General features: G+C 39.5%; 1 protein-coding gene across 1 annotated transcript; it reads right to left on the bottom strand.

Moving 5' to 3' along the window:
• Nucleotides 1–291: 291 nt before the first annotated feature.
• LOC117497646 (E3 ubiquitin-protein ligase TRIM7-like) lies at nt 292–4168 on the bottom strand. Its single transcript, XM_034149647.1, has 3 exons — nt 4119–4168; nt 1880–1984; nt 292–717 (listed from the first exon to the last, which is right to left on the bottom strand). The coding sequence occupies exons 1-3, from the start codon at nt 4166–4168 to the stop codon at nt 378–380; spliced, it is 495 nt and encodes a 164-aa protein (XP_034005538.1). The 3' UTR covers nt 292–377.
• Between the last annotated feature and the right edge of the window lie 9644 nt (nt 4169–13812).

The raw sequence follows: 13812 nt of genomic DNA, 5'->3' as shown, positions 1-13812 counted from the left end.
CACACACACACACACACACACACACACACACACACACACACACACACACACACACACACACACACACACACACACACACACTTTGTATTGTATGAGAGAGGTTCCAGGTTGAATTGAGGTGAATATTTGTAATGTTCAGGTTGTTGTGTTTAATATTCATGAGAATATTTGTCATTGTTCAAATGATAATAAACAAACATATAAAGCATATTTGTCCACTCATATGTTGATAAGAGAATTAAAAACTTGAAAAATATCCCTCTAAGGTACATTTAGAACAGATAAAAAATGTGCGATTAATTTGCGATTAATCACGATTAACTATTTTAATCGACTGACAGCCCTAAATAAAACTAATTTAAAAAAAGTTTAAATGTTTAATAAACATTGTAATGTCTATGCTCTTCAACAGAATACCTAATAAAAAAAAGCAAAGGAACCAGGAAGAAGAATAAGACGCTGCATGAGTTCGGCCTCTTACCTCGTACAGAGCTGGTCTGACTGGCTGTCTGCAGGCCAGCTCTGGTTCTGGATCTTTTCCCACACTGGGGACAGGAGGGGTCTCCTGATGGAGGTCTCTGCTCCCAGTATGAGGTGATGCACTGTCTGCAGAACCAGTGTCCACAGCTGGTAGAGACTGGATCCTTCAGGACGTCCTGACACAGCGCACAGCTGGACAGCTGCTCCTCCACAGGAACACCACTCTTCCTCTTCCCTCTGTGGAGATGAACACATCCTTTATAGCACTTTACATTAGTGGAGCTGATTCTCACCAAAGGTACAACAAGGGGGAAGATTCTAGTTTGATATATAAAAAAGGTCTATATAATATACCCTTGTGATCAGGTAGATAGCTTACAGTTCACATGATCATAAAACCAGAGAGCATCCTGTCTGGATTCCTGACCCAGAGGAGCACATGTTCCCTGTATCTACACACAGCTGTATGAACCTGGTGCTTTATAAACCCAACATAGAATCTGCTGTGAATTCATAGCAATAAACATATGGAAAGGATGCCTAAATAACAACAGAATGAAACTGATGTGTAAAAAGCCTGAGTTAATGCTTTGTCAGGTCTGTCTCCAACACAATGAGCATGAACACATTTTAAAATGTTTTTTTCTAAAGAGATGGGTTTGATTAAAGCTAGGCTAACATTAGCTGCTCCATCCTCACTCAGAGTAACTTCATGTAGTCATAAGTACAGCAGTGTCTATATTGTTAGCACCACAGACAGTCTCTGGTTTATACAGGAACATGAATAACCCTGATTGAATATGAGCTGCTGTAGAGCTCTGTTCTCCTCTCTGATTCCCCTCAGACCGTCAGAGACCACAGGAGCTCAATCTCAACTCTGACAGGTTTCTGTAACAGAGCGTCACTAACTTTACACTCAAGTTGAAATGTTTCTCGCTGCACGAATACGCAGGTGATATGAATTTAACATCTTAACTTCCTTCCTGTTGCCAGGCACAGATCTGGGTCTTTGTCTTGACTCTACATGTGATATCACAAAACTCTGTTTTATCTGCTAATGCTAAACACAACCAGCTCACCAGGTTATCACTATTATTAATAAACATCTTAAAAAGACATATCATAGACATGCCCAAGTAGTTAAATAATGTTTTGGACGATATCATTCTTTTTTTAAATCAGAATTTATCAACATTCTTGCTCTTTAAAACCATTTTATACACAGATACAATGATGATATAATTGCATATTGAAATATCCTCAGATAATGTTAGCTTGCTGTACTCTGCTGCGTGTTCCCTTTACAAACTGCTCACATGATTTCATTAAAGATCAGTTTCATATATTAGATTATAAAAACTGAATCCTCTTCAGGTCAGGTTACAGGAGAGACTCTTACTTTGTGTCTGAGGGTCCAGGTTCATTTCTGAAGAATGGAGGTTCCCACATAGACCGGTCACTCTTCAGAGACAGACAGCTGGGGACTGGAGACCCTGCTCTCTGTCTGTGGAAACAACAAGTTTTAAAACATCATTAGTTCATCTAAAGAGCAGCTTTTGATCTATGACTGTTCACCTGATTAAAGATTTGTAGAGTTTTTGAGTCGTGATTTTGGGTTTCTGTTTTTAAAATTCATTCAAGTCCAACATGTAGAGAGTGAGGATGATCTCACTAGTAGATTATTTACTATTGCTGATGATGACAAGAAGCAAGAGTTCAATTACACTTTGTTAATGTTCTCTACTGGGTTTCATTAAACAGGTTAGATTAGGGGTGGGGAACCTCCGGCCGTATACGGCCCGCGAGACCATTTGGTACGGCCCTCGAGGTCATTTATAAACACACGCAAAAAAGAAAGAAATTTAAGAAATCTAGACCGCAAAAAAATTAAACAAACGAGTGCCTGTTTTTCCTGTCCACGGTCAGGGTCCTTGAACACAACACGAGCCTAACGTGTCATCACGTGTAGAGATGGCAAATCCGGATCCTTTTACGGACTCAGGGTCTTCTGAGTCAGTCATTGAAGAGATCCGGATCATACGAGTCATATGAGTCAGCATCACCAAGACCGTAGAAATCCTATCGGTGAAACCGAAAAGTTGATGCATTTCACGAGCATATTATTATTCCATATATTTGGAATATATATATATATTTGTATATATATATATATATAATATCTGCATGTATATTTTCTATTTCGACATGTATATTTTATATTTTATTTTATTTTTCTTTCTATTCTTGTATATTTTGTAGTTTTGTTTTATTGTAAAATGCCTTTTATGCTGCTGTAACAACAACAATTTCCCAATTTGGGATCAATAAAGTACTATCTATCTATCTATCTATTAAACTGACGTTATATTAACCTCCGCTACACAGTGTATTTTGCTTTAATAAAAAATGTTGATCACAAAAAAAAGGGTTATTTTGCGATTTGGCGAATCTGAGTCTGCTGTTGACTCGTGCATGAGGACGAGTCTGCTGGATCTCTGGATCTGCTGCTATATACGGCTCCGAGTCCGCACGAGTCTGCTCTGCTGTGTGTTGCAGCGAGTCGGGATTTGCGAATCTGCGAGTCTGCGAGTCTGCTGTTGATAGCGCGGGAGCCGGGTGCTGGAGGAGGGGCTATGCTCGTGCACATGACGAGTATGGATCGCTGGATCTGCTATGCTATTACGGTTAGGAGCCGTCGGCTCCTCTGAGTCCCCACGAGTCTGCAGGAAGTTTCACTGATCCGCGTCCCCTCCCCTGAGCCAAACGATCACTTCTGGCAGGCAGCTATCCTACTTGCTAAAGGGTAGGCAGATGGACTGGGGTACGTTGTAATGTGATTTTACATGTTATAAAGAGAGTAGCGAGTGACGCAATTTATAGTTTTAATTTGTACGTCACACCAAGTGTGGGACTCAAGGACTCGGGTTAATGGAGAGGGGAGACTCGTCACGACCAGCTCATTTCTAGGATCCGGGTTAATGATCCGGATGAATCAGGACTCGCCCATCTCTAATCACGTGGTATATGTTTCGTCTGACACATGCTGAAGGAGAGCACCAGAACGCCGCTCCGGCACTTCTATAAATGTCAGTACCCATAAGGAGCCGTACACATGCCGCAGTGTTTGCGTGGCTGTGTCTTTAGTTGAAAGCCCAGTGGAGATCTGTTCATCTGTCACACTGATCATACAGTCAATAACTTTGTTGTTATTAGCATCTGGTTAGCTAGCTATGCTAACGAATATAAGAAGCTTTTTCTACAACCAGTGAGGTAAAAGCACATCTTTATATGATCATTACAGTTATTATAAAAAAATAAGAGAATAAAGTAAACAGGTATAAAATACTATATGACAGTAAAAAAAAGTTGTTATTAATAAACAAGAATACAGTTTGAAAGGGGAGTGATTTGTAAAATATCCATAAAGAAAAATAAATCTGCTTCCAGTTCTGTTTCATATCGTGTTGAGAGATGTATCCATAGATCTAAGCAGAGGTCAATAATTTGTACGGCCCTCGGAGGATGTTGAAAAAATTGAAATGGCCCTTGAGAGGAAAAAGGTTCCCCACCCCTAGTTTAGATGATCAGATACAAAATGCTGAATCCTCTTCAGGTCAGGTTACAGTAGAAACTCTTACTCTGTGTCTGAGGGTCCAGGTTCATTACTGAAGTATGGAGGTTCCCACATAGACCGGTCACTCTTCAGAGACAGCCAGCTGGGGACTGGAGACCCTGCTCTCTGTCTGTGGAAACAACAAGTTTTAAACATCATTAGTTCATCTAAAGAGCAGCTTTTGATCTATGACTGTTCACCTGATTAAAGATTTGTAGAGTTTTTGAGTCGTGATTTTGGGTTTCTGTTTTTAAAATTCATTGAAGTCCAACATGTAGAGAGTGAGGATGATCTCACTAGTAGATTATTTACTATTGCTGATGATGACAAGAAGCAAGAGTTCAATTACACTTTGTTAATGTACTCTACTGGGTTTCATTAAACAGTTTAGATGATCAACATTCTTGCTCTTTAAAACCATTTTATACACAGATACAATGATAATATAATTGCATATTGAAATATCCTCAGATAATGTTAGCTTGCTGTACTCTGCTGCGTTTTCCCTTTACAAACTGCTCACATGATTTCAATAAAGAACAGTTTCATATATTAGATTATAAAAACTGAATCCTCTTCTGGGGCCTCATTTATAAAGCCTTGCGTAGGATTCACGTGGGAAGGTTGCTTACGTAGTACAAAGCAAAAAAATAGGTACAGAAATGTTCCGACATTTTCCGATTCACTAAACATTGCGTACCGGCGAGGGAAGTGCGTACGGCACTTCCTACGCCTGTTTCCCTTTAGAAATCACAATCAACTCGAAATGCGGCGCAGCTTTTGCGGGCTTCCCGTCACACCCATATTTGCCCATAAATAGTCGTTGATACGCCCATAATGAATATTCATCAAACCGATTTCAGGCAAAAATGAACATGGCAAAGACAGAAAAAAGAGGCAAGAAAAGAAACTTCACAAATTGTGAAGTTGAATTCCTTGTCGGAGAAGTAGAGACAAGGCAAAACATTTTGTTTGGTGGCCATAGTATTGGCGTAACGAATGCCAAAAAGGCAACAGAGTGGCAGCATGTGGCAGATGCTGTCAACTCTGCATCAGCACAGGGTCGCACTGTCGCTGAAATAAAAAAGAAGTGGTCAGACATTAAGGTGGACGCCAAAAAAACATAATAAGACGAAGATTCGTCATAATCATAATGAATATTAAAACTAGTTATATGGCTTCCTTTTTACTCTATATGGTATGTAAGGCACCTAAAGCTGAATCTGTGTTAACCCTTGTTGCAGCCTACTACTGTTAAAAGTTATTATCCATAATTGATTTTAGACCATGCAAGCTTTTTTAATCACAGAAACGTATAGTTGCACACCGAGGTGTGCCCGTCACCAGACGTACAGGATAGCCTACCTCAGATGTAACGTAATGTTCTTCCCTTTTTAGAAATTATAGTAAACCGAGTGCAATTAAGCTGGGTTTTGAAGTAAAAAGATATGATTCTACACTGTATTGAAGTAAACATGTATTGTTTGAACTGTTTTAGGTAATCACAAACGGGTTTTGATAAGTCACTTAGAATAGGAATGTTATTCTTACTTTCAAACTCACTGATCCAGAGATTCTGTGTTTCAACACACCAACATCCTTCTTATCATCCATAAAAGCCAGATGCGGTCATTAAGTCGTTAAAAGACATCGTTAAATAGGTGGAGGAGAGTTTAAATGTCTGAAGGAGGATAGTAAACTAGGTGAAAATATCCCCTGGGAAAGGAATGTAGAGTAAGATAAGGTAGAGATAAAGATTGACTTTTGACCTTAGGGGACTTTGGAATTTCAAGTCCTGGTGAGAACTATTGAACCCGGCCAGAAGCGAATCCAGCCAGTCAGGGCACTTGGGGGAGGTGGTCAGTTTAAACAGCTCCTCCCCAGGGGCTCTCTAATTCGCTTGGGAGAAAAATGGGAAGGAAGACTCGACAAATCTCCGCCCCAAAAGTAGATAGAAATACTGATGTTTGTGTGTGTAAAAATGCTTTTGGGTTTGGTGAGTTGGCAGGTCCTGATAACTGTATCCGCATCGCATCACAAACCTGAAGTCCAATTTCTTTTTGGTTTGATGAGTGGTTTGATCCTGACGCATTTATCCGCATCGCATCACAAACCTGAAAGTCCGGAGTGCTCGAGTACTCTGTATAACTTGTATATGTGTTTGGTTTCCTACCAGTAAACTCAGAAAATTGTTATAACTTTTGATTCAGGTGTTTTCAATTCCTTTCTTAATTTAATAGAGATCCAGCCTCATCCAACGAACGGCGCGTAGCAGAGGTATTCTACTCCAACAGTTTGCACATGTATGTACAAACAGATGGGGCTTTGCTTACAAACGTGGTTTGTGTTCCAGCTGCCGATCAGCTGTGTGCAGCGGCTCCACTGCACCATGTGTGTCTCAACGCTACCGCAACAACTCTACCCACCACTTAAATGAAATAAAACAAATGTGTTGTGTTAAATCAGCTGTACAATTTACCACATATGGTGTTCTTAGTTTCCATACCTCCTGTGTTTTACGAGCGACTTATCAAGTCTTGGCAAACGGCATAAAACACGATTAAACGTGATAGTATATAAAACCATGCTCGTATCTACAACCTATAGAAATGCAAAACGGCGTCAGTTTAGACGTAATTCTGTCCTCCTGCTTACCGCATCATTTATGAGAAAACATTTCATAACATGAACACAACATATTCGAGGTGGTTTTAAATAACATATCCGTATTTATTTATTTCTCCAAGTTATGTTTTTGTGTGCACTGAGGAGTCTCAAACAGGCGTTTGTTTAATCATTTTAAGATTGGCTTTAATCAATGTTTGAAAATGATTTCTTCATATTTGATAAATGAGAGGTAACATTTTATTGATGGTATTATTTCCACATATTTCTCTCCATTCTTCCTTCTGCCAACGGTGTCGCAGTTTCTCGTCTCTCCCGTTGTTGTGCTTAGTGCGTACGCATGGGTTAGAGTTTGCGTGGAGGGCCGCACATTTTCCCGTCAAGTTAGTATTTTATAAATCGCAAACATTGCTTAGAAACTGGCGCACGCCATTTTCTTAGCGTATATCCCTTTATAAATGAGGCCCCAGGTCAGGTTACAGTAGAAACTCTTACTTTGTGTCTGAGGGTCCAGGTTCATTACTGAAGTTTGGAGGATTCCACATAGACCAGTCACTCTTCAGAGACAGACAGCTGGGGACTGGAGACCCTGCTCTCTGTCTGTGGAAACAACATGTTTTAAACATCATTAGTTCATCTAAAGAGCAGCTTTTGATCTATGACTGTTCACCTGATTAAAGATTTGTAGAGTTGTTGAGTCGTGATTTTGGGTTTCTGTTTTTAAAATTCATTCAAGTCCAACATGTAGAGAGTGAGGATGATTTCACTAGTAGATTATTTACTATTGCTGATGATGACAAGAAGCAAGAGTTCAATTACACTTTGTTAATGTACTCTACTGGGTTTCATTAAACAGTTTAGATGATCAACATTCTTGCTCTTTAAAACCATTTTATACACAGATACAATGATAATATAATTGCATATTGAAATATCCTCAAATAATGTTAGCTTGCTGTACTCTGCTGCGTTTTCCCTTTACAAACTGCTCACATGATTTCATTAAAGAACAGTTTCATATATTAGATTATAAAAAACTGAATCCTCTTCAGGGGCCTCATTTATAACGCCTTGCGTAGGATTCACGTGGGAAGGTTGCTTACGTAGTACAAAGCAAAAAAATAGGTACAGAAATTTTCCGACATTTTCCGATTCACTAAACATTGCGTACCGGCGAGGGAAGTGCGTACGGCACTTCCTACGCCTCTTTCCCTTTAGAAATCCCAATCAACTCTAAATGGGGCGCAGCTTTTGCGGGCTTCCCGTCACACCCATATTTGCCCATAAATAGTCGTTGATACGCCCATAATGAATATTCATCAAACCGATTTCAGGCAAAAATGAACATGGCAAAGACAGAAAAAAGTGGCAAGAAAAGAAACTTCACAAATTGTGAAGTTGAATTCCTTGTCGGAGAAGTAGAGACAAGGCAAAACATTTAGTTTGGTGGCCATAGTATTGGCGTAACGAATGCCAAAAAGGCAAGAGAGTGGCAGCATGTGGCAGATGCTGTCAACTCTGCATCAGCACAGGGTCGCACTGTCGCTGAAATAAAAAAGAAGTGGTCAGACATTAAGGTGGACGCCAAAAAACCATAATAAGACGAAGATTCGTCATAATCATAATGAATATTAATACTAGTTATATGGCTTCCTTTTTACTCTATATGGTATGTAAGGCACCTAAAGCTGAATCTGTGTTAACCCTTGTTGCAGCCTACTACTGTTAAAAGTTATTATCCATAATTGATTTTAGACCATGCAAGCTTTTTTAATCACAGAAACGTATAGTTGCACACCGAGGTGTGCCCGTCACCAGACGCACAGGATAGCCTACCTCAGATGTAACGTAATGTTCTTCCCTTTTTAGAAATGATAGTAAACCGAGTGCAATTAAGCTGGGTTTGCACATGTATGTACAAACAGATGGGGCTTTGTTTACAAACGTGGTTTGTGTTCCAGCTGCCGATCAGCTGTGCGCAGCGGCTCCACTGCACCATGTGTGTCTCAACGCTACCGCAACAACTCTACCCACCACTTAAATTAAATAAAACAAATGTGTTGTGTTAAATCAGCTGTACAATTTACCACATATGGTGTTCTTAGTTTCCATACCTCCTGTGTTTTACGAGCGACTTATCAAGTCTTGGCAAACGGCATAAAACACGATTAAACGTGATAGTATATAAAACCATGCTCGTATCTACAACCTATAGAAATGCAAAACGGCGTCAGTTTAGACGTAATTCTGTCCTCCTGCTTACCGCATCATTTATGAGAAAACATTTCATAACATGAACACAACATATTCGAGGTGGTTTTAAATAACATATCCGTATTTATTTATTTCTCCAAGTTATGTTTTTGTGTGCACTGAGGAGTCTCAAACAGGCGTTTGTTTAATCATTTTAAGATTGGCTTTAATCAATGTTTGAAAATGATTTCTTCATATTTGATAAATGAGAGGTAACATTTTATTGATGGTATTATTTCCACATATTTCTCTCCATTCTTCCTTCTGCCAACGGTGTCGCAGTTTCTCGTCTCTCCCGTTGTTGTGCTTAGTGCGTACGCATGGGTTAGAGTTTGCGTGGAGGGCCGCACATTTTCCCGTCAAGTTAGTATTTTATAAATCGCAAACATTGCTTAGAAACTGGCGCACGCCATTTTCTTAGCGTATATCCCTTTATAAATGAGGCCCCAGGTCAGGTTACAGTAGAAACTCTTACTTTGTGTCTGAGGGTCCAGGTTCATTACTGAAGTTTGGAGGATTCCACATAGACCAGTCACTCTTCAGAGACAGACAGCTGGGGACTGGAGACCCTGCTCTCTGTCTGTGGAAACAACATGTTTTAAACATCATTAGTTCATCTAAAGAGCAGCTTTTGATCTATGACTGTTCACCTGATTAAAGATTTGTAGAGTTGTTGAGTCGTGATTTTGGGTTTCTGTTTTTAAAATTCATTCAAGTCCAACATGTAGAGAGTGAGGATGATTTCACTAGTAGATTATTTACTATTGCTGATGATGACAAGAAGCAAGAGTTCAATTACACTTTGTTAATGTACTCTACTGGGTTTCATTAAACAGTTTAGATGATCAACATTCTTGCTCTTTAAAACCATTTTATACACAGATACAATGATAATATAATTGCATATTGAAATATCCTCAAATAATGTTAGCTTGCTGTACTCTGCTGCGTTTTCCCTTTACAAACTGCTCACATGATTTCATTAAAGAACAGTTTCATATATTAGATTATAAAAAACTGAATCCTCTTCAGGGGCCTCATTTATAACGCCTTGCGTAGGATTCACGTGGGAAGGTTGCTTACGTAGTACAAAGCAAAAAAATAGGTACAGAAATTTTCCGACATTTTCCGATTCACTAAACATTGCGTACCGGCGAGGGAAGTGCGTACGGCACTTCCTACGCCTCTTTCCCTTTAGAAATCCCAATCAACTCTAAATGGGGCGCAGCTTTTGCGGGCTTCCCGTCACACCCATATTTGCCCATAAATAGTCGTTGATACGCCCATAATGAATATTCATCAAACCGATTTCAGGCAAAAATGAACATGGCAAAGACAGAAAAAAGTGGCAAGAAAAGAAACTTCACAAATTGTGAAGTTGAATTCCTTGTCGGAGAAGTAGAGACAAGGCAAAACATTTAGTTTGGTGGCCATAGTATTGGCGTAACGAATGCCAAAAAGGCAAGAGAGTGGCAGCATGTGGCAGATGCTGTCAACTCTGCATCAGCACAGGGTCGCACTGTCGCTGAAATAAAAAAGAAGTGGTCAGACATTAAGGTGGACGCCAAAAAACCATAATAAGACGAAGATTCGTCATAATCATAATGAATATTAATACTAGTTATATGGCTTCCTTTTTACTCTATATGGTATGTAAGGCACCTAAAGCTGAATCTGTGTTAACCCTTGTTGCAGCCTACTACTGTTAAAAGTTATTATCCATAATTGATTTTAGACCATGCAAGCTTTTTTAATCACAGAAACGTATAGTTGCACACCGAGGTGTGCCCGTCACCAGACGCACAGGATAGCCTACCTCAGATGTAACGTAATGTTCTTCCCTTTTTAGAAATGATAGTAAACCGAGTGCAATTAAGCTGGGTTTGCACATGTATGTACAAACAGATGGGGCTTTGTTTACAAACGTGGTTTGTGTTCCAGCTGCCGATCAGCTGTGCGCAGCGGCTCCACTGCACCATGTGTGTCTCAACGCTACCGCAACAACTCTACCCACCACTTAAATTAAATAAAACAAATGTGTTGTGTTAAATCAGCTGTACAATTTACCACATATGGTGTTCTTAGTTTCCATACCTCCTGTGTTTTACGAGCGACTTATCAAGTCTTGGCAAACGGCATAAAACACGATTAAACGTGATAGTATATAAAACCATGCTCGTATCTACAACCTATAGAAATGCAAAACGGCGTCAGTTTAGACGTAATTCTGTCCTCCTGCTTACCGCATCATTTATGAGAAAACATTTCATAACATGAACACAACATATTCGAGGTGGTTTTAAATAACATATCCGTATTTATTTATTTCTCCAAGTTATGTTTTTGTGTGCACTGAGGAGTCTCAAACAGGCGTTTGTTTAATCATTTTAAGATTGGCTTTAATCAATGTTTGAAAATGATTTCTTCATATTTGATAAATGAGAGGTAACATTTTATTGATGGTATTATTTCCACATATTTCTCTCCATTCTTCCTTCTGCCAACGGTGTCGCAGTTTCTCGTCTCTCCCGTTGTTTGTGCTTAGTGCGTACGCATGGGTTAGAGTTTGCGTGGAGGACCGCACATTTTCCCGTCAAGTTAGTATTTTATAAATCGCAAAAATTGCGTAGAAACTGGCGTACGCCATTTTTTGAGCGTATATCCCTTTATAAATGAGGCCCCAGGTCAGGTTGCAGTAGAAACTCTTACTTTGTGTCTGAGGGTCCAGGTTCATTACTGAAGAATGGAGGGTCCCACATAGACCGGTCACTCTTCAGAGACAGACAGCTGGGGACTGGAGACCCTGCTCTCTGTCTGTGGAAACAACAAGTTTTAAACATCATTAGTTCATCTAAAGAGCAGCTTTTGATCTATGACTGTTCACCTGATTAAAGATTTGTAGAGTTTTTGAGTCGTGATTTTGGGTTTCTGTTTTTAAAATTAATTCGAGTCCAACATGTAGAGAGTGAGGACGATTTCACTAGTAGATTATTTACTATTACTGATGATGACAAGAAGCAAGAGTTCTATTACACTTTGTTAATGTTCTCTACTGGGTTTCATTAAACAGTTTAGATTAGGGGTGGGGAACCTCCGGCCCCCGGGCCGTATACGGCCCGCGAGACCATTTGGTACGGCCCTCGAGGTCATTTATAAACACACGCAAAAAAGAAAGAAATTTAAGAAATCTAGACCGCAAAAAAATTAAACAAACGAGTGCCTGTTTTTCCTGGCCAAGGTCAGGGTCCTTGAACACAACACGAGCCTAACGTGTCATCACGTGGTATATGTCTCGTCTGACACATGCTGAAGGAGAGCACCGGAACACCGCTCCGGCACTTCTATAAATGTCAGTACCCATAAGGAGCCGTACACATGCCGCAGTGTTTGCGTGGCTGTGTCTTTAGTTGAAAGCCCAGTGGAGATCTGTTCATCTGTCATACTGATCATACTGTCAATAACTTTGTTGTTATTAGCATCTGGTTAGCTAGCTATGCTAACGAATATAAGAAGCTTTTTCTACAACCAGTGAGGTAAAGGCACATCTTTATATGATCATTATAGTTATTATAAAAACAAGAGAATAAAGTAAACAGGTATAAAATACTATATGACAGTAAAAAAAAGTTGTTATTAAACAAGAATACAGTTTGAAAGGGGAGTGATTTGTAAAATATCCATAAAGAAAAATAAATCTGCTTCCAGTTCTGTTTCATATCGTGTTGAGAGATGTATCCATAGATCTCCTAATGTTGCTCTCAAAGTGCACCAGATTGATGCTTTTAACTTCAACATTTAAAAAAACATCTTCCCGGGGGAGCATGCCCCCGGACCCCCCAAGAGGAGGTGAGGACCCCCCCCCACTTAAATCATGTCCACTTGGATAGGAAACTAAATACATTTGCACACATCTTGTGTCCATATCTTTCTGTTTTGGTGGTCATGCCACACCGTGCACGTAGTATTTTTAAGCAGAGGTCAATAATTTGTACGGCCCTCTGAGGATGTTGAAAAAATTGAAATGGCCCTTGAGAGGAAAAAGGTTCCCCACCCCTAGTTTAGATGATCAGATACAAAATACTGAATCCTCTTCAGGTCAGGTTACAGTAGAAACTCTTACTCTGTGTCTGAGGGTCCAGGTTCATTACTGAAGTATGGAGGTTCCCACATAGACCGGTCACTCTTCAGAGACAGACAGCTGGGGACTGGAGACCCTGCTCTCTGTCTGTGGAAACAACATGTTTTAAACATCATTAGTTCATCTAAAGAGCAGCTTTTGATCTATGACTGTTCACCTGATTAAAGATTTGTAGAGTTTTTGAGTCGTGATTTTGGGTTTCTGTTTTTAAAATTCATTCAAGTCCAACATGTAGAGAGTGAGGACGATTTCACTAGTAGATTATTTACTATCGCTGATGATGACAAGAAGCAAGAGTTCAATTACACTTTGTTAATGTTCTCTACTGGGTTTCATTAAACAGGTTAGATGATCAGATACCAAACAAACTGAATCCTCTTCAGGTCAGCAAGAATTGAAACTGAGCAATTTCATTCCTCTGCATGTTTTGAAAGCTAGGCTAAGTGAAATGCTTTTTGATACCATGGGTACTTGTAAATGTGGATAACTATGTAAATGTAGCCTGTAAGTATAATGTATGATGTCCTCTATTGTTTTATGTTTGTTTTATGTTTCATGTGGAACCTATTTGCTGCAGGTCTCCCTTGAAAAAGAGATCTATGATCTCAAGGGACCAATCTGGTTAAAGTGGACCTATCATGCTATATTTGAATAATATATTGTAGGGCCATACCTATATAAGGTATATTTATACGTTTTTATT

The sequence above is a fragment of the Trematomus bernacchii genome, unplaced genomic scaffold (genome assembly GCF_902827165.1).
Source record: "Trematomus bernacchii unplaced genomic scaffold, fTreBer1.1, whole genome shotgun sequence".
Taxonomy (NCBI): Eukaryota; Metazoa; Chordata; class Actinopteri; order Perciformes; family Nototheniidae; genus Trematomus; species Trematomus bernacchii.
The sequence above is the reverse complement of the archived record's forward strand: the minus strand, read 5'-3'. Positions and strand labels throughout refer to the sequence as shown.

Bases quoted from the DNA above. Each gene is read 5' to 3' on its own strand.
- LOC117497646 (XM_034149647.1), bottom strand. From the start codon at position 4,168: ATGTGGGAACCTCCATACTTCAGTAATGAACCTGGACCCTCAGACACA. The intron at 1,985-4,118 runs GTAAGAGTTTCT...TTGTTTCCACAG, and splicing joins CCTGGACCCTCAGACACAGA to ACAGAGAGCAGGGTCTCCAG. The intron at 718-1,879 runs GTAAGAGTCTCT...TCATCTCCACAG, and splicing joins CCTGGACCCTCAGACACAAA to AGGGAAGAGGAAGAGTGGTG.